At 42.9% G+C, this 23773-nt stretch overlaps 1 protein-coding gene across 2 annotated transcripts in view; it reads right to left on the bottom strand.

The window, feature by feature from the left end:
• CHRNA7 (cholinergic receptor nicotinic alpha 7 subunit) overlaps window positions 1-23434 on the bottom strand; it is a 137184-nt gene extending 113750 nt beyond the window's left edge. The window contains exons 1-2 of one of the 2 annotated variants that reach the window (XM_085850258.1): window positions 22921-23434; window positions 22071-22197 (exon numbers count right to left, since the gene is read on the bottom strand). In XM_085850258.1, the coding sequence (XP_085706384.1) occupies window positions 22071-22149 (79 nt within the window). In that variant the 5' untranslated portion in view covers window positions 22150-22197; window positions 22921-23434. Of the gene's footprint in view, window positions 1-5042; window positions 5677-22070; window positions 22198-22920 lie in introns of those variants that run through there. The other variant, XM_085850257.1, reaches the window with a different exon arrangement.
• Window positions 23435-23773: the final 339 nt, after the last annotated feature.

Consider the following 23773-nt stretch of genomic DNA (forward strand, 5'->3'; position numbering starts at 1 on the left):
TGCATTGAACCTCCTTAGAGAACTCCAGCAATCATCTCATAATGTGTAAAAGTTGGACCGACCAGACCCACAAAATACCCCTGCTAGCACTTTCTACCATGATCTGCTTCGATTGGCTGATATCAAATACAAGCTTCACATCAGCTGAAAATACTGACACATCCAAATACCCGTTAATACAGGATTCCTCAGAGCCGAGACCTTTCATCCCGAGAGATGGTCGAAACGATCTTTTATGGCACCGTGTTCAATAAGTACTCTACTTTACCATTCTCCAGGGTACCCAAATTAGCCAAAATCGATGGCAAAAATACACAAAGCAGATGGCTGAAACACATTCTTTTTGTTTTTTCAAGCATTTATTTGAAAGCCAAAGTACAGGGAAGAGGGTCGACAAGACGCTATCATAAACAAGACAAACTAAGTGAGTCAAAACACTCAAAGAGAATGGAACACGCAAACTTATGTACAACGCGAAATAAGATGCAAAACATATCCCACCTGGTGCCAGAGATCACACTCATACAAGGCAAGACAAGACAAGAATGCAGTTGGGACTTCCCTTTGTCTCAACGATGTACAGTGTGGACGCAGGAATCGATGTCGTCCGCTTTCGAAACCAGAAGTGAAATGCGAGCTTGTGACGATGGTGTCCAACGATTAAGTGAAACAGCCACGAGCAGGGCCACAATGAGGCCTTCCACCAGGCCACATGGTTCTCTTTGTCCTTTTTCACCCCAAGGCCTCCTGGTCGGCAATTCTTCTACCTCCTCCAGTTTCCTCTTTGCACTCTGAGCATGTGAAGCTCTCCTGTCTGAGGTCTTTCTTCCCCTCTCAAAAGGAAGGGCGATACCAGCTTGAGTCTATCCCAAAGCTACGACAAGACTACAAGAACGTCTCCCTCACAAACGACTCAATGGACCACTTGCTCCACCTTCTTCCACACGAGCCTCCCTCATTCTCTCTCACATGGACTGGAGGTCTCTTCTTCCTCCTGAGCAGAGTCTTACTCTTGGATGCCATCCACAATAAAAATAAATGTACATTGCTACTTCAGACTCCACAGTACAATGAGCCACCACGGCTGGAACACACTAGCCAAAAAGATCGTATTCGGCCGAGATGCACACATAACACATTTGCCCCTGCAATGGGGAGTCCTCACCTAGCCCCACCCACAAACAAGAGGTTTTCTATATACAAAATTAATTTTCTCCCCTGTCTATAAATTACATACGCTGCCTCCGCAGCATCATGTGAAACAAATGATTTACTCTGACAGATCCCTGTTACATGGCAATCAAATCTACTCGAAACACACGGACCACACTACACTTATCACAGTCTAGCTCTGGATCCCCCATTCCACGTAACAATACATCGTGCTGTTTATGTATCTATCATCTATATATTAAAGTTGTCAGATTTCTCTGTCTGTCTACCCCTCTGTCTGTCACACTCTTTGTGCTTTGACATCGTTACGGTGTTATGTCTGGGACGTCATTACAGCATTGCATCTAGCGTGGTGTTAGGTTTCTACGGATGTGCATGTCGTTCAAGTACTCAAACCATCCCGTTGCTTCGTTGATGGCAATTGAACACCATAACCCATATATCTGACTCCATCTGCCTATATGATGTCCATAGGTGATGGACTGCATGTCGGATGATTGGCATCAAAATGATGGATTTGCAAAGATGGTGGGGTAATTAGACGGTATTATGTCTGGGACATCATTAGGGCATTACATCAAGTGCTAGGCTCAGCCTTTACAGCAGTGAATGAGAATTGCATTTTGCAATTTTATAAAGAAAACGAAGTAAACCGGGCGTAGTGGCGTGCGCCTGGAATCCGGCTACTCGGAGGCTTGGGTTGGAGGATCGCTTGAGGACGGGGGCTCTGCGCTGAGCCACGCTATGAGAAGGTGTAGGGCAGCCCGGAATCATGGCGAAACCCAATCCTTATCCCTGTGTCATAAGAGGCGACCAGGGTTGCGTCAGGAAGGGCATCCGGGGTAAAACCTATGCCAAATCAGTATGCAGATCATAACGGATGATCCGCTGTGGAGGAGAAGAAGAAGTAGAAGAAGAAGTAGAAGAAGAAGTATAAGTAGTAGAAGAAGTAGAAGTAGTAGAAGTAGAAGAAGTAGTAGAAGAAGTATAAGAAGTAGAAGAAGAAGAAGAAACATCTGATCCCTGAGAACATTAAAAAAAAAATTCATTATATTGTTTTTTGGAAAATAAGTGTGCATAATACTAAAACTAATGCCGAGTTGTTAGCAGCAAACAAAATGTTTCTGGAATAAAGAAAATTGCAAATATTGACCGTCAATTAACTGTATGACTGCATTGTTACATATATAATTTGTTTATGTTGTTCAACAACTGTCAGCAAAGTGATGGGATCAATGCAAGTCTTAACAGAATCAAGCTGCCAGTCACAGCAATAGACTATTGTAAGTACAGTCAAAGCTCGTTACTATGCCACCTCGCTTCTATGCCACTCTCGCTATTATACCACTTTTGCTCGGTCCCGACAAAATTTAATACAAAATAAATTTACTATGCCACCCCCTACTCTCGCTACCATGCCACTACTGTGTGACTGTTAAAAGGCACGAGTCGTGAAAAAGTCTGTATTGCGCAGTGCTCGATTATCACACTCACGTCCAAAGGCGAAGCGACGAACTACAGTCCAGCTGCGCACAACATAACTCAATACATACGCGCATAGTCAGACTGTGTCAAAACACGCGATTCTTCTCCCGATTCCAGCCACAACAAGCCAATCACAACACGCACAACGAGACACAAAAAAGCACGAGCACACACACAGACACGCAGGCACACGTACAACAGTGACATCATTTTTTTTCAAATTCAGCCCATAATGTCAGCTCAGAAACGCAAGCGAACCGACTTTACGCTGAAGGAGAAGAAGGAGATCATCGATGCCGCGAAGAAGGAGCCGAATCAGTCCAAGTTGGCCAGGGAGATTAGCAAGAAATGGGGCGTCGAAGTTAAGAGAACCACCGTGAAGGGCATTCTTAGCAAGAAGGATGCAATCGAGGCTGCAATCAAAGCTGGATTTCCATCGAAGCGCATGAAGTTGACGCAGGCTCACGACCCGAAGCTTGATGAGGGAGTGCTCATGTGGCTGAAGCAATCAAGAGGACAGAATGTGCCTGTCAGCGGCGATCTGATCAAGGAGAAGGCGATGAAACTGGCCGAGCTGATGCACATCCCAGACTTCATGGCGAGCGACGGTTGGTTGGGCAATTTCAAGAAGCGCCACGGCATCACGTTCAAGACAGTGCAGGGTGAAGCTGGAGCGGTGGATTCGCAATCCCTTCTTGAGTGGCAACAACAGGTTCTCCGGCCCTTACTCGGGCAGTTTTCCGCAGACGACGTCTTCAACCTGGACGAGACTGGACTCTTCTGGCAGCTGCTTCCGAACAAGACCATGGCTTTCAGGGGAGAGCGGTGTACTGGAGGAAAGAAAAGCAAGCAAAGGATCACTCTTCTGGTTGAGGCAAACATGAGCGGCAGTGAGAAGTTCCCTCTTCTGGTGATTGGCAATTCCAAGAAACCCCGTGCCTTCAAGAACAAAGAGATCCCGGTCAAGTACAAGGCGAACTCGAAGGCGTGGATGACGGCGGAGCTTTTCGAGGAGATGTTGCGTGCGTGGGACGGACGACTCGTCCAGCAGGGACGCAGAGTGCTGGTCTGTCTCGATAACTTCTCTGGCCACCCTCCCGAGCTCGAGCTGAACAACATCCAACTGGTCTTCTTCCCACCCAACAGGACAGCCAATTCGCAACCAATGGATCAGGGAATCATAGAGAACCTCAAGCGCCACTACAAGAAGCTCCTGCTATGCCGCCGGCTTGAGGCCATAGACGAGGGAAAGGAGTTCAAGTTCACGTTGCTCGACGCTCTACACGTCGCCCGGCGTGCTTGGGAGCAGGTCGTCAAGTCGACGATCAGGAACTGTTTCGCGAAGGCCAAGTTCATCGAAGAGGAGATCCAAACTGAGCCACAGGATGCGGAGCTGCCCGACATCTGGGAAGCTCTGCCTGCCGAGGAAAAGATGCACGAGAACGAGGAGATTGAGCTGTCTGACTTTCTCGAAGCCGACGAGCGCCTCGCGACTGGCGGGTATTTCATGCTGGAGGAGATTCTGTGCAGTGAGGAGACGGTGGAAAGCGAAGATGACGAGGTAACTGTCGAGGAGGAAATCGTTCCGTTCGAGGAAGCCCAGCGCGCTTGTAGCACCGTCCGGAAGTTCATGCAGCAGAGAAGCGGGAAGCCCGGTGTGATGCAAGCGTGCGATCGGCTAGACAACGAGATGCACGAGATCCGCCGAAAGAAGATGCGCCAGCCGACGATTCTTGAAAACTTTGTGTGTCGTAAATTTCTCGCCATGCCATATGTTAGTGTGTGAACTCTGTTAGTGTGTGTATGTTCTCCGTTCGCTTCGCTTATACAACAGTCGTGCCTTTTACTTGCTGGAATAAATTTTGTCTAAAGATTAACTACAGATGGGTAACTTGAGAAAATAAGGCCGTTTTTACAAAATCTCGTTACTATGCCACTCTCGCTACTATGCCACTTTTGCTCGGTCTCGACGGGTGGCATAGTAACGAGCTTTGATTGTATATGTATATGTATATGTATATGTATATATATATATATATATATATATATATATATATATATATATATATATATATATATATATATATATATAGTCATTTATTAACAATGGGTGAGGAAAGGTATGTGCGACGATCAACATTTATTGGGGTCTGTTGTGCAGAGAAAGGGGAGAGAGGTGTGGTGCAGCAAATAACAAGCAACTTATCAAAGCGGACAAAGAGCAGATCTAACCAGAAAATAATGACGATCTTTTGCAGGCTTAATTTCATAGGCAGGCACCAGGATACACACACACACGCACACACACACAGACACAGAAAACCCCATGAAGAGGGATTGAAGCAATACTGAAGAGAGGAGTTGAGGCTATAGTCTCTTGGTACCTTTGTATAACTGATACGCGGAACCCGAACGCACCACCAATACGTTTGGGGGAGTGCTCCGCGGCACGGTACACCCCCTGACAGCCGGCGTGTCGTCTCTCGCTTCGGGCAACTCGCGTCGAGAGCATGGGCGTGAAGGAGGAGCTTGAGTTGGGAGGGGGGAGTCAGCATTGTGTGTGTGGAGAAGAGTTGGAGGAGCCCAGTGATGATGACAGAAGTCGAGGTCCAGTTTAAGCGGAAGGCGAGGCAGGGCAGCAGAGAAAAAGGGAACAGATCCGCTCCGACCTTTATAGGCCCCGTGGTGCGGTGCGGGGGGGGCACCCCGAAACTCGGTGACATCGCCCGAATCGGGCGCTCTGATTGGCCCTGACCCCCTGCGTGGCCCGGCCGCGATGGCTGGAAACTGCAACATTCTATTTCCGGCAAGATGACCCGACGCCGCAAGGATGTTCCGCTCTGACCTCACGACATGATACGAATCGCCCACACCGAACTCCGCGCCATGAATCGCCTTGCAAGAACCCCCGGGCCATGCCCTGCTGACCAGCCGAGGGCAGCGTCGGTCTCGCACGTCCGCTCCAGCGCCCCCGACCAGTGCTGGCAAACGCGCTCGCTCCATGTGCGCCAACATGGCCCGAGCTGTACAACATGCCACCACCGATCACAGCTTTGCTGGCCAGAGAGGCGAGAAGGTAAGATGTTATGGCGAACCCATGCACAGACAGTAAGATGTATCCATTCGTGCCCGGCTCTGTACGACAACAAAGTGTCGCGAGCAGTGCACGGGTCTGCCTTTGAGAGCGCGTTCCGTACAACATCTTCCGTGCCGATCCGCCATTACGCACGTGGCCAGTGCTCGCCCGATTCTGCTATGGCGTGCGTGGGACGAAACCCGCTCGATATAATTAGTCCAGAAATGGGTTGAAAGGAACGTGCTGCTTGCGCTTTGCACACTCACATCCCGCGCAACGTGGCATGGGGTTGCCTTTCTATTATCGGCCTCGGTACGCGTTCCGTGCAGTGTGGGCGTCGTGCTGGTTGTGTTTCCTGTGTTGTGGAAAACACCGTTGGGTGGAAATTACCGCTGCGAGTGCGTTTGGCAGACTGTGTTTTGTACGGAGGGTTGTGGGTGCAGTGCCTGATTGGCCTTTGTTGAGGACCCATCTCACAGCGCAGGGAGCACGTGGCTCAGATTTACCTCAGGAATAATCAGAAAAAAGTAGAAATGACGATAGAAATGAAATGAAGAAGAAATGATGTCGGACTATTTACACGTATATTAATGGAATAACTGTCTCGGGACCACTATCTGTTGGATGCTTGCGGTTCCGAGAAACGCAACAATATATTACACACGCACGCACGCACGCACAATTAACATTTATCACAGTGAATTAATACCGAATTTATACCTGAGGATATTTGAATGACATTGTCATTGTAAAACGTTCCATTCGGTTCAATCTTTGAGGAGAAGCCCAGTAACTCTCTAAATGAATTATCATTTGTGAAATCCACTTTGTAATGATTTTTAGGTTTAATGTTTGATTTTGAAGTATATTTTTGAATATCTATAACAATATGTTTGGTTCATCACCCTGTTCTTTAATATGGTGAGCAATTTCGGAAGATATTTGGGAAATCTCGTATGCTCCAGGTGAAACTGTTATAGTTTTGTCTCTGCTTTCTGGGTTTCAAGTATATTTATCATTTATTTTTCTCTGTGATATTAAACAGGGTATTATACGTTTCCATGGACAATAAAGATGCTTCATATACTTTTGTGGGGTCAACTTGTAGTGGGTATGTGAATGAAGCTGTGTGGTCACTTGTCGTGAAATTGAAACTAAGGATTGTGCTTCTCATCTTATTTAATATGCCATAAAATGTCTTTGTAATTGGTATTTATTAATAATTTCATTTTCATGAACTGCTTTAAAATGGCTGATGCTTCATTATAACAATTGTTGTTTCCAGCCTTCTTACGACCGAACAGCAATAAAAGTCTATTCACGAATTGTGATGGGTCATTTGGAAGAAAGCTAACATGTTGAGAATATATACCGGAACCAAGCTTACTGAACCAAGCTTACTTACAAGGATAGGACATTCCAGGCACCCACCTGAAGGGACCGCCTCAGGTTAACCCAAAGAGTCCACCGTCCAACACCTCAGCACCACCCCGACACACACTACAGCAATCTGACCCAGAAAGGTTACCCCATGGTTTTCCTCCCATCATCAAAGAGTGGTGTACCGAAGGCTTTGCCCCAATACTGTCATCTGGTGAGCTGCCCTGCGGAGGGCAGCTGCACACGGAGTGGGTTTTCAATTTTCTTTGCGTTTTTCTTGTGCTTTGTGGAGTGAAGAGTTTTACGGTGGCCGTAGTGCAAATGCTGCCACCAACTTCCTAAGAAAAATTAACCCAACTGCAGGAGAATGTCCGTAGACGCAGTTGGCACTAGATATGGATGGCCGTTGGCTCACAAAGAGCTCCTCTGCCCTTCGACAGGTTTTGTTTTTAATCCTGCTGGGTGTCCATATCATACACCCTCCTCACCAGGAAACTTGATAGGGGAGACAGTTAAGTCGCTGACAACCCGACCATGAAACAGGTTAGTACAGGTTTACATGGTACCTGTAGCAAGTCGCAGAGGCCTGACCTGACAATTAGCGGTTCTTCGCCCTATTAGTTTTTGTCTCCATTTCTTCTTTATGTCTTCCTTTTGCTTTACAACTTTTGAAACTAACTTCTGATGTTCCTTAAACCTTCTCCCTCTTTCATTTGCTTCCATTTTCTGTATTTATTTTATTTCAAAATATCCTTGATTATCTCATCTTGTTTGACCAAAAAGTATTTATATTTTCCAGTTGTGTGTTTTCATATAATCCTCAAATTCCCTTTTACTTCATAATGTTGCACAATTCTCTCCAAAAATTATTTGTATCTATTGAATTTAGCTTGAATAAAATAAAAGTATTTGCATTATTTTTTATCGAGCAATGAGGGAGTTGAAAGTTTGATTGACTAAGATAAATGCAATTACAAGAAGAATGTCTCCCTCTGGTGTAGAAGCTATCCATAACCATTTTGTTTCTCTCATTTACACAATCATCTATATATTAATACTGAAGGTCCAATTTTGTGCTCCTCCTAGCGGTCACATCACGTTTTTCTCGGTACTGTGACCTAGACTGAAAGAAACTTTGTACCTGTAAGAGTGCATCGCACATAGTGGCAATAGTCAACTTTCAACTCTGAAGCAGAATAAACACTTTTTGTTTTACATTCGTTTACATGGCGGCATGTGACGTCACCACTGAGAGGCGTCAGGACGTCATGCCATCATCGGTCATTCGCTGACGTCATTACCTCTGTCGACGACAGACCGTTACCGCTGAGCGGTGTAATTCCACTCCTCGAAAATAGCATCTGCAATGTAAAACCCTCTTCTGCACGTGCTGACTACCTCAGAATGTGAATTTAACACAAAAAAATGTAACAAGAAACATTGTATCTAAATATTAATACTGAAGGACCAATTTTGTGCTCCAAGCGGTCACGTCACGTTTTTCTCGGTACTGTGACCTGAGAAGTTTTGACACGGTGTACGTCAAAGTAGACACGTGCACAAATCAGGGGACTTCTTCACAAGGAGTAGGTACACCAAAAATGTCGTGTACAATGACGTTTTGTAGGCCTCATTAGGTAAGGCCATGGAGTACATCGACTGGGATCCGGCTCTTACAAGAGCCGCCACTGGTTGTCATATTGGGCTCATGGAACGGAATCCGTCTGTGACGGGGTTTCGGCTGTCAAATATAATAAGGTTCTTTTTGATTTATCCAAATCTTGGGGTGAAGATATATCATCCGTCTTATCACAAAGATTACAAGATACTGAAAGAGTGGTTTTCTTTTAACATTTGTGAGTATAACAAAATAGTTGTATTATATCTTCAATATTCAAATAATTTAGTTTGTTTTGAAGTTTGAATAAACTGATAATGTCTTCTTTTTGAAGACATGCATTAAAACATTGTGAGAGCAATTGAAACTTGGGTTGAAAACTTGACTTTGTGAAAATTATAAACTTCTCATAAGCCAAAAGGTTGGAGTAAGGAGCATTTTTAAGAGTAAACAAGTTTTTCCACATCCGCTTGAACCAACCATTAGACATCCTAATGAATTTGGTATATTTTTGTGGTTGTTAAATTTTATCTTACTTTCCCAGACAGGTAAAAAAAAAATTATTCATTTATCTATTTGGAAATTAAATCATCTAAAAAATTTTAGAAGATTTATTTGACCCTCTCTAGTTTATCTGAAATTCGGGTTTAAATTCTAAATAATTAATTATTTTATTTATATCATAACTTGTGTTGATGTTTTCTGTAAAATGACAGTCATGAAAAATATGTCATTAATCTGTGGAACATATACCTAATTTTATCAATCTCTGCCATTGTTAGGAAAGGTGTATTATCACCCTCATACTTTTATATTCATTTATATTATCAATCTTGTAAAGTAATTCATTTTGGGTGTAATTTTGAAATAATTATGATCCTTCATATATTTTTTGAGGTGAATAATGAGAATAAAATCACAGAATATACACTGTTTATAAGCTTCTAACTCTGTGTTTAATCCCATCTGTAAGCACATTGGACAACTCACAAATTGATTTGACTCAGCAAAGTCTCCTTCGAGTTCCTCAAAACATAAAGTTTCGGGATCTTGTATATCACTTGGATTTACCATGTTGTTAATTTATATAGTACGTTTTCTTTTAAAATAATAAATCATATTTTCAAATCGGCTTATTTATGTGCTTCACCATCTTCATCATAATTATTTATATCATCAGGGTATTCACTATTATCTTCATCATCTATAAAACTACTTTCATTACGAACATTTGAACATCAGCTGTCTTCTGGACGGAGTTCCTTACCAGCAAATTCATTAAAATCTTCAGATGTGTAATGGCTCATTTATTAAGGAAAATAGTCGTATTATAAATTCAACATTAACACTTGTATCCATATGGTAAAGTAATAATTCCATTCTCCAATATATATCTCTTATCATCAAGTGCTCCCAATGCTTTCATATTTATTTGTTCTGAATATGTCTGATGTCTATAAATTCTAATACTATTCATCTTCCAATACTCTTCTTTCTTTAAAACTAAGCAATCATAATAACTAGCTGAAACCCCGTCACAGACGGATTCCGTTCCATGAGCCCAATATGACAACCAGTGGCGGCTCTTGTAAGAGCCGGATCCCAGTCGATGTACTCCATGGCCTTACCTAATGAGGCCTACAAAACGTCCTTGTACACGACATTTTTGGTGTACACTACTCCTTGTGAAGAAGTCCCCTGATTTGTGCACGTGTCTAGTTTGACGTACAAACACCGTGTCAAAACTTCTCAGGTCACAGTACTGAGAGAAACGTGACGTGACTGCGAGGAGGAGCACAAAATTGGTCCTTCAGTATTAATATATAGATAGAAGATAAAATGTTTCTTGTTACATTTTTTGTGTCAAATTCACATTCTGAGGTAGTCAGCATGTGCAGAAGAGGGTTTTACATTACAGACGCTATTTTCGAGGAGTGGAATTACACCTCTCAGCGGTGACGGTCTGTCGACGACAGACGTAATGACGTCAGCGAATGACCGATTATGTCATGACGTCCTTACGCCTCTCAGCGGTGACGTCACACGTCAGTCACCATGTAAACGAATGTAAAACGAAAAGTGTTTATTCTGCTTCGGAGTTGAAGGTTGACTTTTGCCACTATGTGCGATGCACTCTTACAGGTACAAAGTTTCTTTCAGTCCAGGTCACAGTACCGAGAAAAACGTGACGCGACCGCTAGGAGCACAAAATTGATCCTTCAGTATTAATATATAGATGATTGAAATTTATAGTGTCTGATTACATTCTTCTTTATCCCTTTCAACTTTTTATCACCTTTCGAACCACTATACTTGAAAGCATAAGACTTTGCTCTTAATCCTACAAATTCACTTATTATCTGCCCCCCAACTGATCTTTAAATTTTCCAATAACCTTTTTTTTTGTAGAAAAATAGTCAATTATCCTTTTCATAGTTGCATTTTGTCATAAATGTTTATGTCTTTCATCATATCCTCATAAACATCTTCTGTCTTGATATCCAATATAAAACTATCTGTATCCATGTAAAGTACATTAAATCTTTCATCATAGTTCTTCTTTAAACTGTTGTAGAAATAGTCATGCGTCAACAACTTGGACAAGTCAAGAACTGATGTTCCTACATAAATAGGTTTATCCATCACAATGATTTCCTTATTATGAATAGCATAAAAGTTCTCAGAGAATGTCTCCACTTGTTTAAAGCTGGGTCTATTAATTAATTTAGATGCTTGTTTCCAAGATGTAGTAAGTCTCATGCTTTGTCTGTTCCTTACATTTTCATCATCTTGCCAAATACAGCATTATTCATTAATTTATAGAAGTCTTTCTCAAAGTCGGTCTTCGCAACTGTTCGCATCTAAGTATTGAAGTCGATATATTTATTTAACCAATGACTTTGATTAAACTTGAGGACTCTGTGATTTTTCTTTTTCTCAATCCAGTTGATAGATATTTCCTCAGGTTTTGTTGGCGCATTGTTTTCTTTTTTTCTTTTATCGGGGGCATATGGTAAGTCTTTGTGAGAATTGTGGAGTTCTTCAGGATATTTTAAATCCACTTCAAAGTAATAACCAACTTTTGCTTCACCCAATTCTTTCTGGGGAGAGATAATGATATTTTCTTTTAAATATTTTGTTCATAATTCTTATCCTGTACCCATTTGAATCCTCCATGTGGTCGAGCTTGAGACATCGCCCACCCATAGCAAATAAGAAGCATCATAATCAGAGAGATATTTATTGTTTGTTTCAGCATATCTTTTTAAACAGACTTGTGATATTCCTCCTCTTTTAGCTTTCTCTATCATCAACAGCATATCTTCATCCAAAATTAATTTGAGAGGTTCTTTAGTCATCTTTAGCATAGCACTCCAAGCTAGACGAGGAGCTGTATAATAATGAACAGGGTCTAATCCATATGAATTCGCATTCTGACAGACATTTCTGAATGCTTCAAATACATCAGCTAATAACAAAACACCAGTCTTAAGATACGTGTCATGATATTCACCAAGATTTTTTCATTAAATTTTTCCCCGATATTTTGTGCATGTTGATAGTCTTCATTACCAATAAGAGTTTTATTCAGATCATTGTAGAAACTATTTTTGAAGGGCGTTGTGTCTCCTCATATCTTCCAAACTTGGCCACGTAGTCATATGGGTAACACCCTTTTGTGATAGGAGCTCAACTGTGCTAGCTTTAGCTGACACTAGGTTTGTTTCCTCTTCATTTTGGAAATGATTTTGGAGATTTGGATATGCTTTAAGGCTTGATGCTAATATGGATAAATTATTTGGCATAAATATGCATGAAGAAATCAAATATTAGTTTTGTGAGTTGTTGGGCTTGATATTGTAAATGAGATGTACATTTGGTCTGTGGTAGGAATGACAGATATGTCCCCATGTGTCTTTGAAAGTTAGCTTATGAATAAATGTGTGTCATAGTTTGCGTTGTTGTGAAGAAAGACCGGAATGAAAGTAGGCAGTGTAAAATTGAGATTATAACTTTGATGAGGAGGTCCTCTATATTTACCAGTAAGATGACAATGGTCTCTAACTTTTGGTTCTTTCCTGATTACATCTTGACAAAGATAACATATGTTGGAGTTCTTAAACTCTTCTTCCTCATCTTAAATTAATTTCATTGGTTTATAAGTTTTTGCATTACTTCTGTTAGTTGAATATAATCTTTTTCTAATCATTTTACAAACTCTTGAGGGGTATCTTCTCCTCTGTACATTTCTAATTTATTACATTGGTCTCCAACAGATGATTTGATATAATAACAGAACCCACAAGGAGTATGCTTTTGATATGGCTTGGTGTCGGATTGATTTGGATTTGGAGAAGTAGTGTATCTTTTCAAGAATGCTTTCAAAGTCGGCATATATCATGAATGGATACTTTATGTATTTATTTATATCATTGAAATCTACCACTGAACCCACTTTTGGCAGTGATTAGAGTTTTGTGGTTTGAGCAATATATTGAATGTTGTTCTAATCATTAATTTGTGTGAAAGAAGTTGAAACATCCCCTTTTTTTGTATACCTTATCGAGGCTCGTGTGAGAGCTAACACACAACGCACAGCAAGGGGGGCATGAGATAAGGGGGGTGGAAGTGGGAAGGACAAAACAGTGGGGAACAGAGACATTAGGAGATCTGTGGAAGGGAGAGGGAAGGGACGGGAAACATGGGGAATACAAGATGGACATTACAGGGACTTTCAGGTAGGAAAGCAGGGAATTTGAAGGAGGTGGGCTTGGGTGGATTATCGGCGGTAGAAAAGATCGAGGATTTGGATGGTGGATGATAAGAGGTGGTGGGGAACAGCTGTTTTGAGGGCCTGGAGGGAAGAATGGGATTGAACAGAGTGAGGGAGTTTATTCCAAATGCGGGAAAAAAGAGGAATGAAAGAGTGAAGGTGAGCAGTGATAACTGGGAGCAGGGACATATCCCCTTACAGGGATATGTCTTATTAGATTTATTGGATGCTTGAGAAGTAGTCAATCTTGAAAAATTTTGATGTAAGTAAAATGTGAAAACTATTATACAGAAGGTCAATGTGCGTTTCATAATTTTTATAGTTATTTGAAATTTAAAAATCTGAACTTCGTATCTGTTGGTCCATACACATTAAGAGAGAGATTGTTCATCTTCTCAAAGTTAGAGATATCCTTTAACTTCATTGGAAATTCTAATCCTTTAACATTTAAAGTATTTTCATATTTTTTGTAATGCCATATTCGTTCCAGTTTCCATTGTGGGGGGTGCAAGTGAGCAAGAATAGTACAGAGGAAGCATTTGTTGTCATTTCAAAACAATGACAGCTGCTTTTTAAAGTTTTATTACTCTTGGCAAATCAATATAGGAAGAAGCTTTAATGAACAGGGTCGAATCCATATAAATTCGCATTCTGGCAGACATTTCTGAATGCTTCAAATACATCAGCTAATAACAAAACACCAGTTTTGCTGTTTGATCTGATTTTTGATCAAAATTCTTTTGCTTTTTTTGATTTTTGTGGTTTTGATTTTAAAAAAACCAGTTGATCTGATTTCAAGATGTGTATATCTAAGAAAATGATTTTCCCAATGTTAAACCCAATTCCTTCTGTGTTATCATCAACATTTATTTCACACCTCTGAAGTTTATCATAAACATTACAATCTCAGAAACCTTGAAATGAAGAAATGAAATAGGGGTTTGTTCTCAAATAAGGTGTTTCTTATTTCAACTTGTTTATTTCATTGTCTTCTTTTGTCAAATGCAATTTTAATGTCAAATTAATGGTATTAACTTCCCTCAGGCTCTTGATAATTAAAGTTACAACAGCCCAACTAACTTTCACAATTGCTTCAGCTACCGGTTTTTGTTCTGGCTCTTTAAACCTAAAAATTCTTTGAAATTCTAAAAAAATCAGTTTTTTCAATGACAAACCCAACTGTATCTTCTGAGTTATTTTTTTGTGTGTTTGCTTGACTGAAGATGTCTCTTATAACTACATTTTAACAAGTCCTTTGAGCATATACCACAATGTTGTTTTTCTTGCTCCACTGGTTGGATTAGTATAAATAGATTGTGCGTTTGCATTATTGTCAGAGTTTGTTGTAATATTTGTAGTGGTTATTGCAGACATCGCAATTCATCATATTTATATAACAAAAAGATGATTTCCTAGGACCATATATATATATATATATATATATATATATATACATACATACAGATGTTTGGTACTGCAGAACTTTAATATGGATACAAACAAACACGACATAATAGTGACCGAAGCTTTTCGTGCTGCACTCTTCAGGGTAAAAATCGCAGCAAGTGAAAGAGGAAGTGAAGGCGTGTGCTTTATACACAGGTCTCAATAAGGTAGATGTTGATTGGTTCAACCGTAATGATGTCATGGTTAATCCGAACGCCCATTGGTCGGCTCATCATCTTCACCTCGGGCTCCCATTGGCTGGAGCAGAGTTCGTCGATGATTGACGTTTGCAACCACATCCTGGAGAGAGGGGGGATTGGTTTCCCCAAAAGGTCCATTCACCATTTGTTACCGTACTTCCCTTGATCTTTCCATGCTGAAAGAGACACAGAGATCGTACAAATTCCTTTTGACGACATAATATTGGATCGGTGGTAAGGATGAAGGTTGCTTCCAACATATGTAAATGAAACGAACTCCGACCTCGGCTCAATATCCTGAACATATCTGCATTATACTGGTCTGCACAGATCAGGTTGACAACCAGGTGCTGTGCTATGGAAGATGAAGCAGGTACAGTGGCCGGTGGTTGCTGGATATTTCTACATGCTCGCACTGGTTGTGTTCTTACCCTCACAATCTTTCTTCAAATCGCCAAGGGGATGTGTTGTTTGATCCGATCAGCCAATCTTAGTGTTGTGCGGCCCACGTACCGAGCTTCACATCGGCACTTAAACTCATAAATAACATTGCTGGTTTGTGAGGTGTGCAGCACATCCTTGTTGACTGAAGTCAGCAAACGGCGAGAGGTAAAGATTACTCGAGGTTGCACAGGCAGAAACGTGTTGGACACAATATGTTTGATTTGCACTTCAAACCTTCGTGATGATTGCCCTTTCCAAAGTATATATATATATATATATATATATATATATATATATATATATATATATATATATATATATATATATATATATATATATATATATATATATATATATATATTATTGGAAGACAAAACTAGAGTTGTAAGACAAAACTTGGTGGTTGAGTTGGGTGCATTACAAGGACAAGCCAACAATTAAAAAAACCGGGTTATGTACATGAAGCAAAAGCATGCCTCGCAAGTATGTTCATTCGTATATAATACATTGGGGTTATACACAGTCGCCTAGATACAGTAGCCAAATTAATGATTTCAGAAATTGGGCAAAGTTGTTGACCTTCGGCCTCTGTTGACCTTTTAACCTCAAACACAATAGGGTTCATCCTTATGACAAATTCTACCATGTGGTGAAGTTTCATGAATATCGGTTTAAAATTGTGACATGCAGGTGATTGACATACAAATTTAAAAAAAAAAACAGACAGAGAGACAGCATAACGCACAAGACAAACCAATGTCCTTGAAAAATCTTCGGTTTTCGCAAGTAACAAACAGACAGGGGTGAAAACATAACCTCATCCACATTTGGTGGCATAGCTAACTAAAACGGCACTCGGTAGAGCGTATGCATCCACCAGGCTGACCAGTTTAAGTTTTGTATCCCACTGATAGACTGGATAGATCTGCATCCAAACCTGAACCAAAATCTAATTGGCTTGTTCTTGTCACGTACCCAACTCAACCACCGAGTTTTGTCATAATCCACCCACAACCTTTTCAAATATCGTGCTATATATATATTGTTTTAGCCCCATTTCTAAATTGTGAGGAATCGTGTTAAAATCCTTCTTTTATAATCGTATCTGGATGCAGATCTGGATAATCACCAAAATAGAATCAATTCATCCTTGATGCAAACCCAAACTGTCCACCAAGTTTTGTCTGCATCTGTCCATAATCTTTTGAGATATCCTGTTCACAGACAGACAGACAAAGAGGGGTGAAAACATCACCTCCATCCACCATCGGTGGCACAGGTAATTAATAGGTTAACTTGCAGAGTACTCGCCCTACGGGTGATCTTGTTCCATGCATGCAACATGTTATTCGAAGACATCCCTGTATTTGGGCAGTGAATAGGCAACAGACCACTGCCTCAATCACTCCCCCCCCCTCCACCCAAAAAATAATAACCCAGGTTATGTACGTGAAGCAAAAGCATGCCTACCGAGTATGTGCATACGTATATAATATATTGTAGCTCCATACAGTAACCCAGATAATTCCGATTGCACTGGCCTACAGGCTGACAGTAGAGTACTGAAGTCTGAGGCCTTTATGTACTGTCTCCTTCACTTAGCTTGTCACCTTCAACAGTCGCTTAGGTTGTTTTACACTGAACGGATAACTTATAGGGAGGGCATGGTGATTGTGAGTATGACACTTCCTAAGATGTGTTAGGCTTACCACAGCAACAAAATGGTGGGAGTATGTTTTTTTATTTTTTTTTCAGGTTACATTTATGAATGGCATCAGATTAGCTGTCCAACCAATAGGTATGGAGCGTAACTGCAAACACTGGCTCCATTATATTCAGATGACCATCATCTTCAAACATTATCGGATGTAACTTGTCAAACATGTGCATACATAATATAAATTAATAATCCTTAAAACCCATCTTTAAAAGGTACTAGCAGGGTACCTGTCCCAGACAGGTTTGTAGAGGTCTCGCCTCAAATGAGCAATTTTTTGGAGTGTGTATTGTTAGAACCGGAATTCAACGTAAAGTGATGATGCGGACTGGGACAAGTGATACATCTTCATCTTATAGACAATGGTGGTGGTCAACTCAGAAGATCATCTATTGTTAGTCATTTAAAATATATATTGTACATAGCAAAATACATGCAATGTCCAAATACAAGCCGTACGGGGCTGCTCTCTTTGCCGCGCGGGGCTGCTCTCTTTGCCATATGGGGCTGCTCTCTTTGCCATGTGGGGCTGCTCTCTTTGCCATGTGGGGCTGCTCTCTTTGCCACGTGGGGCTGCTCTCTTTGCCATATGGGGCTGCTCTCTTTGCCATATGGGGCTGCTCTCTTTGCCGCATGGGGCTGCTCTCTTTGCCATATGGGGCTGCTCTCTTTGCCGCATGGGGCTGCTCTCTTTGCCATATGGGGCTGCTCTCTTTGCCGCGCGGGGCTGCTCTCTTTGCCGCATGGGGCTGCTCTCTTTGCCGCATGGGGCTGCCCTCTTTGCCACGTGGGGCTGCTCTCTTTGCCGCGTGGGGCTGCTCTCTTTGCCGCATGGGGCTGCTCTCTTTGCCACGTGGGGTTGCTCTCCTTGCCGCGCGGGGCTGCTCTCTTTGCCGCGCAGGGCTGCTCTCCTTGCCGCGCGGGGCTGCTCTCTTTGCCACGTGGGGTTGCTCTCTTTGCCACGTGGGGCTGCTCTCCTTGCCGCGCGGGGCTGCTCTCTTTGCCACGTGGGGTTGCTCTCTTTGCCACGTGGGGCTGCTCTCCTTGCCGCGTGGGGTTGCTCTCTTTACCGCGTGGGGCTGCTCTCTTTGCCACTCGGGGTTGCCCTCTTTGCCGTGTGGGGCTGCTCTCCTTGCCGCACGGGGCTGCTCTCTTTGCCACGTGGGGTTGCTCTCTTTGCCACGTGGGGCTGCTCTCCTTGCTGCGCGGGGCTGCTCTCTTTGCCACGCGGAGTTGCCCTCTTTGCCGTGTGGGGCTGCTCTCCTTGCCGCGCGGGGCTGCTCTCTTTGCCGCGCAGGGCAGCTCTCCTTGCCGCGCGGGGTTGCTCTCTTTGCCACGTGGGGCTGCTCTCCTTGCTGCGCGGGGCTGCTCTCTTTTCCGCGCAGGCTGCTCTCTTTGCCATGTGGGGCTGCTCTCTTTGCCGCGTGGGGCTGCTCTCTTTGCCGCGCGGGGCTGCTCTCTTTGCCACGTGGGGCTGCTCTCTTTTCCACGTGGGGCTGCTCTCTTTGCCACGTGGGGCTGCTCTCTTTGCCATGTGGGGCTGCTCTCTTTGCCATGTGGGGTTGCTCTCTTTGCGGCACGGGGCTGCTCTCTTTGCCACGTGGGGCTGCTCTCTTTGCCACGTGGGGCTGCTCTCTTTGCCATGTGGGGTTGCTCTCTTTGCCACGCAGGGCTGCTCTCCTTGCCACGTGGGGCTGCTCTCTTTGCCATGTGGGGTTGCTCTCTTTGCCGCACAGGGCTGCTCTCTTTGCCCCGTGGGGCTGCTCTCTTTGCCACGTGGGGCTGCTCTCTTTGCCATGCGAAGCTGTTCTCTCACAGTTCAAGTAAGGATGAAGACCAGTCAGAGTGGTGGCTTATTGTCCCATCCATGAATCAAGACACCTTCTGAACCTAACCTTGATCACTCAATGGTTCATTGTACTACCCTTTAGCGAATCCTTATAAATCGAAAATTTTGATTCCAACCACGAATTCAAGCACTCGTCATTGTCTTCATCTCTGCATAAAATAACTCCCTTTTCCTTCAATGGCACTTTTTGCCAAAGTAAAATTCTTAAAGGTATTCATATTCACATTTGACTAGATTCTCGAATACCGATAAAGTGCATTATAAACCATTCGTGAGATACCTAGAAAGGATCTGAAAATACAAAGCCCATCCGCATCCGCTTTGCAGTCAGGTTACTTCTTCTTCTTCTTCTTCTTCCTCTTCTTCTGTTTGCTAAATATGACGAAAACAAGTTTAAAAAAATTTACGATGTTTGGTGACCTTGAGTTTTGACCTTTTGATATAAAAAAAACAAAAACAAAAACAAAGCAATCGACTTCGGGCTTTTGATTGAAGAAATTCAGTGACACAATATGCTAATCTATCTATAATTCCAGCAATGTGTGTGTGTGTGTGTGTGTGTGTGTGTGTGTGTGTGTGTGTGTGTGACCGCTGTTTCTCGACAACCAATGGTCCAATCTAATTGAAACTTGCCAGGTATCTTGCTGGGGACCTGAGGATGTGCCTTTTCAAGGTTTGATATTAATCGGACAAGTGCTTCCTAAGTTGTGGCTATTTATTAACCAACCAATGAAAGGACACGTTGCTGCGTAGGCGTGGCTGCATAGGCCGATGCGCGGCCGGCCGAAGATGACGTCACGTGCCGTGCCGGTTACGATGCGGATCGGTGCCTTACTTACCATGGCGGAGGAGTGGCAATGGTCAATGGCAGCGAATGTCATGGCAAGCAAAGACAGGGAGGTAAATTTGATTTTAATTTGGATTTTAATTAACTCTGTGTGTGTAAGTATCACAGCAGTTGTTACTTCCATACAAGCAATAAATCGTGGAATGCATGTGAACATTCCGTACGGACACGCACCACTTCCAGATAGTGATGACTTACTGTATTCTAATAATTTATCGATTTCTTATGCGCATTTATAGATAATCACAATGCCCCAATCCAGTCGTCGTTTCCGAGAGCGAAGGAACGGCCTGTGTAGTTGTTTTAAAAAAAAACATTTGGGGGGTGGGGGTTGCATGTACGGGCATGCGAGAGCGAAGGAATGGCCTGTGTCGTTGTTTCTGGCTCATGGTTTGAGTTGTTTTTTTTTGGAAGTACGGCCACGCACGTACGAGCACGCGAGAGCGAAGGAACGGCCTGTGTGGTTGTTGTTTCTGTCACGCGGTTTGAAAGTTTTTTTTTTGCATGTACGGCCACGCACGTATGGCCACACACGTACTGGGACGCACATACGGGCATGCACTAGTTCTTAAAATTACAGGTCAAATCGGATGAAAATTAACGATTTTGTGTGATGCTGACCTTTAACCTTTTGACTAAATTCTTAATTTGTGTAATCCATATTCTCGTAATAAAGCATTGTTGAAAATTTGATGACAAAGCACAAATGGTAAAAAAAAAGGCTACAGCCCGGACAGACACACACACACAGAGGTGATTGTAAAACCCCGTCCCCCGCTGCGCAGGGACGGGCTAATAAAGGTTAATGGTGAACCACAATTCACAAAAGCGTAAAAGTCCAGTTGTTGGTTTCTTATACAGCCTGTGACTGCTGGTTGTATCAATTCCTGGAAATGGAGCTGTGCCACTGATGCCGTTCCCGTTCTCAGCAAGCCGTTACTCATTTTACCGACCTCGGAAGGATGACAGGCTGAGTCAATCCCACCTGGTTTATTTCAACGGCTCCATTCAAGATCTAATATCTAAAGCCAGCCACCTTAAAAAAGGCAAACACCAGACTTAAAAAGTCCAGCAATAAATACTGATTGGAAATGGCACACATTGTCTTGAATGCTTTTTTCTGATTTTATGTTTTTTTTTTTTCTTTCTGCCTCTGACTCCACTGGATCGAAAGAGTTCTCAGGTGCAATCGGTGTGGTTATCAGTGAAGCTTAAGGTGTGATTTAAGAATGTGAAATTGCATTTTGCAATTCCAAGTTCCCTGCATGGTACTATATATTATGGCATGTAGCACAATTACCGGCCACTATGTACAGTATACAAGCCCAACAAATTGTACATGTACAACGTGTAGCGAGGTTGCACGTGCTTGCAATACAACACCCCCTCATTGCAAGGCCTTTAATTAACGAGATGTGGGTCTTCAATGCACTGTCCGAGACCTTTCTTGTAAAGCACTTATTTTGCAACAAATCACCCAGGCTTGATGCCCTCGGGCCCATCCCCACGACCTTTACCTTAAATCTCAGATTATGAAATGAATTATTTACCGCAGTTTCAAAAAATAAAAGTTCATTGGGTGTTCGGGTCCATCTGTTTATTGCGTATGCACAAATTGAGTAAATTTTAAATTGAGAAAAAGAAGAGAAAGAGAGAAAATGGCTGATGGCAACGAACGAAGGTTAGGGGAGTGTAGAGAGAAGGGAAAACAGGTTTGGAAGTATTTGCGGAGAGGAGTAGGCAGTCCAAAAAAAAAACCCCGCCATATTTGTGTACGTAATAAATAGAAACTCCTTCCAAAAAAAACACAAAGCAAAATACCGCAGACGTCTGGAATAAGGTGAAATACAAATAGCTATGTTTTCTGAAAAACGTCTTTGCTTTGTCAACGCGAGAACCCTTGGAGGCAAAGCAGGGACCAGCCTAACGACTCACTCAATTGTTAAGCCAGCCAACGACTCGACAAGGTGGACGTATTGATTATCTTGGGCCCCTGCAGTTTTCTGAAGTGCAGAAATTCCAGTGCATTTGTTAGCCAACGGTAGGAACACGTGTACGTACAGGGAATCGAGTTGAAGCACACGATGAGATGGATCCACTGCCAAGAGGAATCCCCAATCCCAAATGGTGGAAACAGCATGTCTGACTTTCGTTGGCTCTTCCTCCAATGGAGACAGAATCTGTGGCTCTGCAAAACATATGCAATGGATTAAAATGATCTCACGACCTACAGAACTCCACGTCTACAATATTAATACATAGCAGAGAATCCAAACTTGTAACAACAAACTTTAATATCGCTTCCAAATATTAGTGACAATTCGTAGGAAAAATATTTCCATATAGATCTCTATTTCCATTTTCCGTACAAATATTGATCGATATACTTACAGGTTAAAAAAAAAAAAAAAAACTGACGTGTCTTCGACTGTCTATCTCGTTCTGAAAACATTTACATCGCCTCTCCTCTATCATGGACGATATCAGTTGTGTGTGTGTGTGTGTGTGTGTGTGTGTGTGTGTGTGTGTGTGTGTGTGTGTGTGTGTGTGTGTGTGTGTGTGTGTGTGTGTGTGTGTGTGTGTGTGTGTGTGTGTGAGGAACGTGAAATAGAAAAGACTTACAGGTGTGTTTAACCAGGTACTGAATAAAAGAACGCACACAAATCTAGAAAAGCAATAATTTGTGAGAACCGATGGTGGCAATTTTCGTGAAATCATGAATCAGACGTGTAGTAACAGCAGCAGCTATCCTTCGGGATGAAAGAGATGCAATGAATCTGGTCTCGAGCTATTCCTGCATCGTGTCTGCTACACCTAGTTGCGCAGGTAGTGGTGGCCCTTTTCTTGTGCAGCTTTTCTCGAACAAGCAAACGTACAGCAATCGCAACTCACAAACACAAGAATCACTTACCCTGGTGCCAAAGAAACCCGTTCAATTCGAGTCTGTCGGTGATGCAAAAACCCAGGGTTTCTGGCAGGAAGGAGGCTGCTGTTCGCAATGCTCCGTCTCTGGCGGCACCGACTGTGGGAGGATCTTGGAGCACGATGAGTGTGGAGCGCGTGTCCCGCTTCTCGTCCGCGTGGTACCACGGGTCCAACGCGTGCCACTCTAGATCACTTGTATTTTCTGTCCTTGAGTACGGCCCCTACTCTGGTTGCTCTGCGGGGTTTGCGTTTTACCCCGTGGCTGTCCAAGTCCCGTGTTCCGCACACGTATCCTCAAGTACTGCATCGCACCCACGTGGCTCCACATCCAGCGTCCTGCCTCCGTTTCTCCAAGTCTCACCTCCCGCCGCACCTCTCTGGTTGTTTTGCTTGTGGTTCAAACCAATGTAGTTCTGAGTTCAGGTGCACCATGGATCCGACGTTTTATACCTGCGACTCAAACTCCCGCATCTTGCCATCCATCTTTGTCTGAATCCGTCCTTCAACTTTTCAGATAACACACACACACACACACACACACACACACACACACACACACACACACACACACACACACACACACACACACACACACACACACACACACACACACACACACACACACACACACACACACACACACACACACACACACACACACACACACACACACACACACACACACACACACACACACGTTTTTCGCTAACTGGGTGGATAGGCTACAAACATCTTCAGGTGATGTTGTTTTTGTGACTGTTCAGGTCCTTAGGGGTACATGATCTTTGAAATGTTGCTCATCTGATGGAGGAAGATTTTGTAAGTCAGATCCATCTCCT

Source organism: Eptatretus burgeri, chromosome 12 (genome assembly GCF_056783735.1).
Source record: "Eptatretus burgeri isolate ZD-2024b chromosome 12, Ebu_testis_v1, whole genome shotgun sequence".
NCBI lineage: Eukaryota > Metazoa > Chordata > Myxini > Myxiniformes > Myxinidae > Eptatretus > Eptatretus burgeri.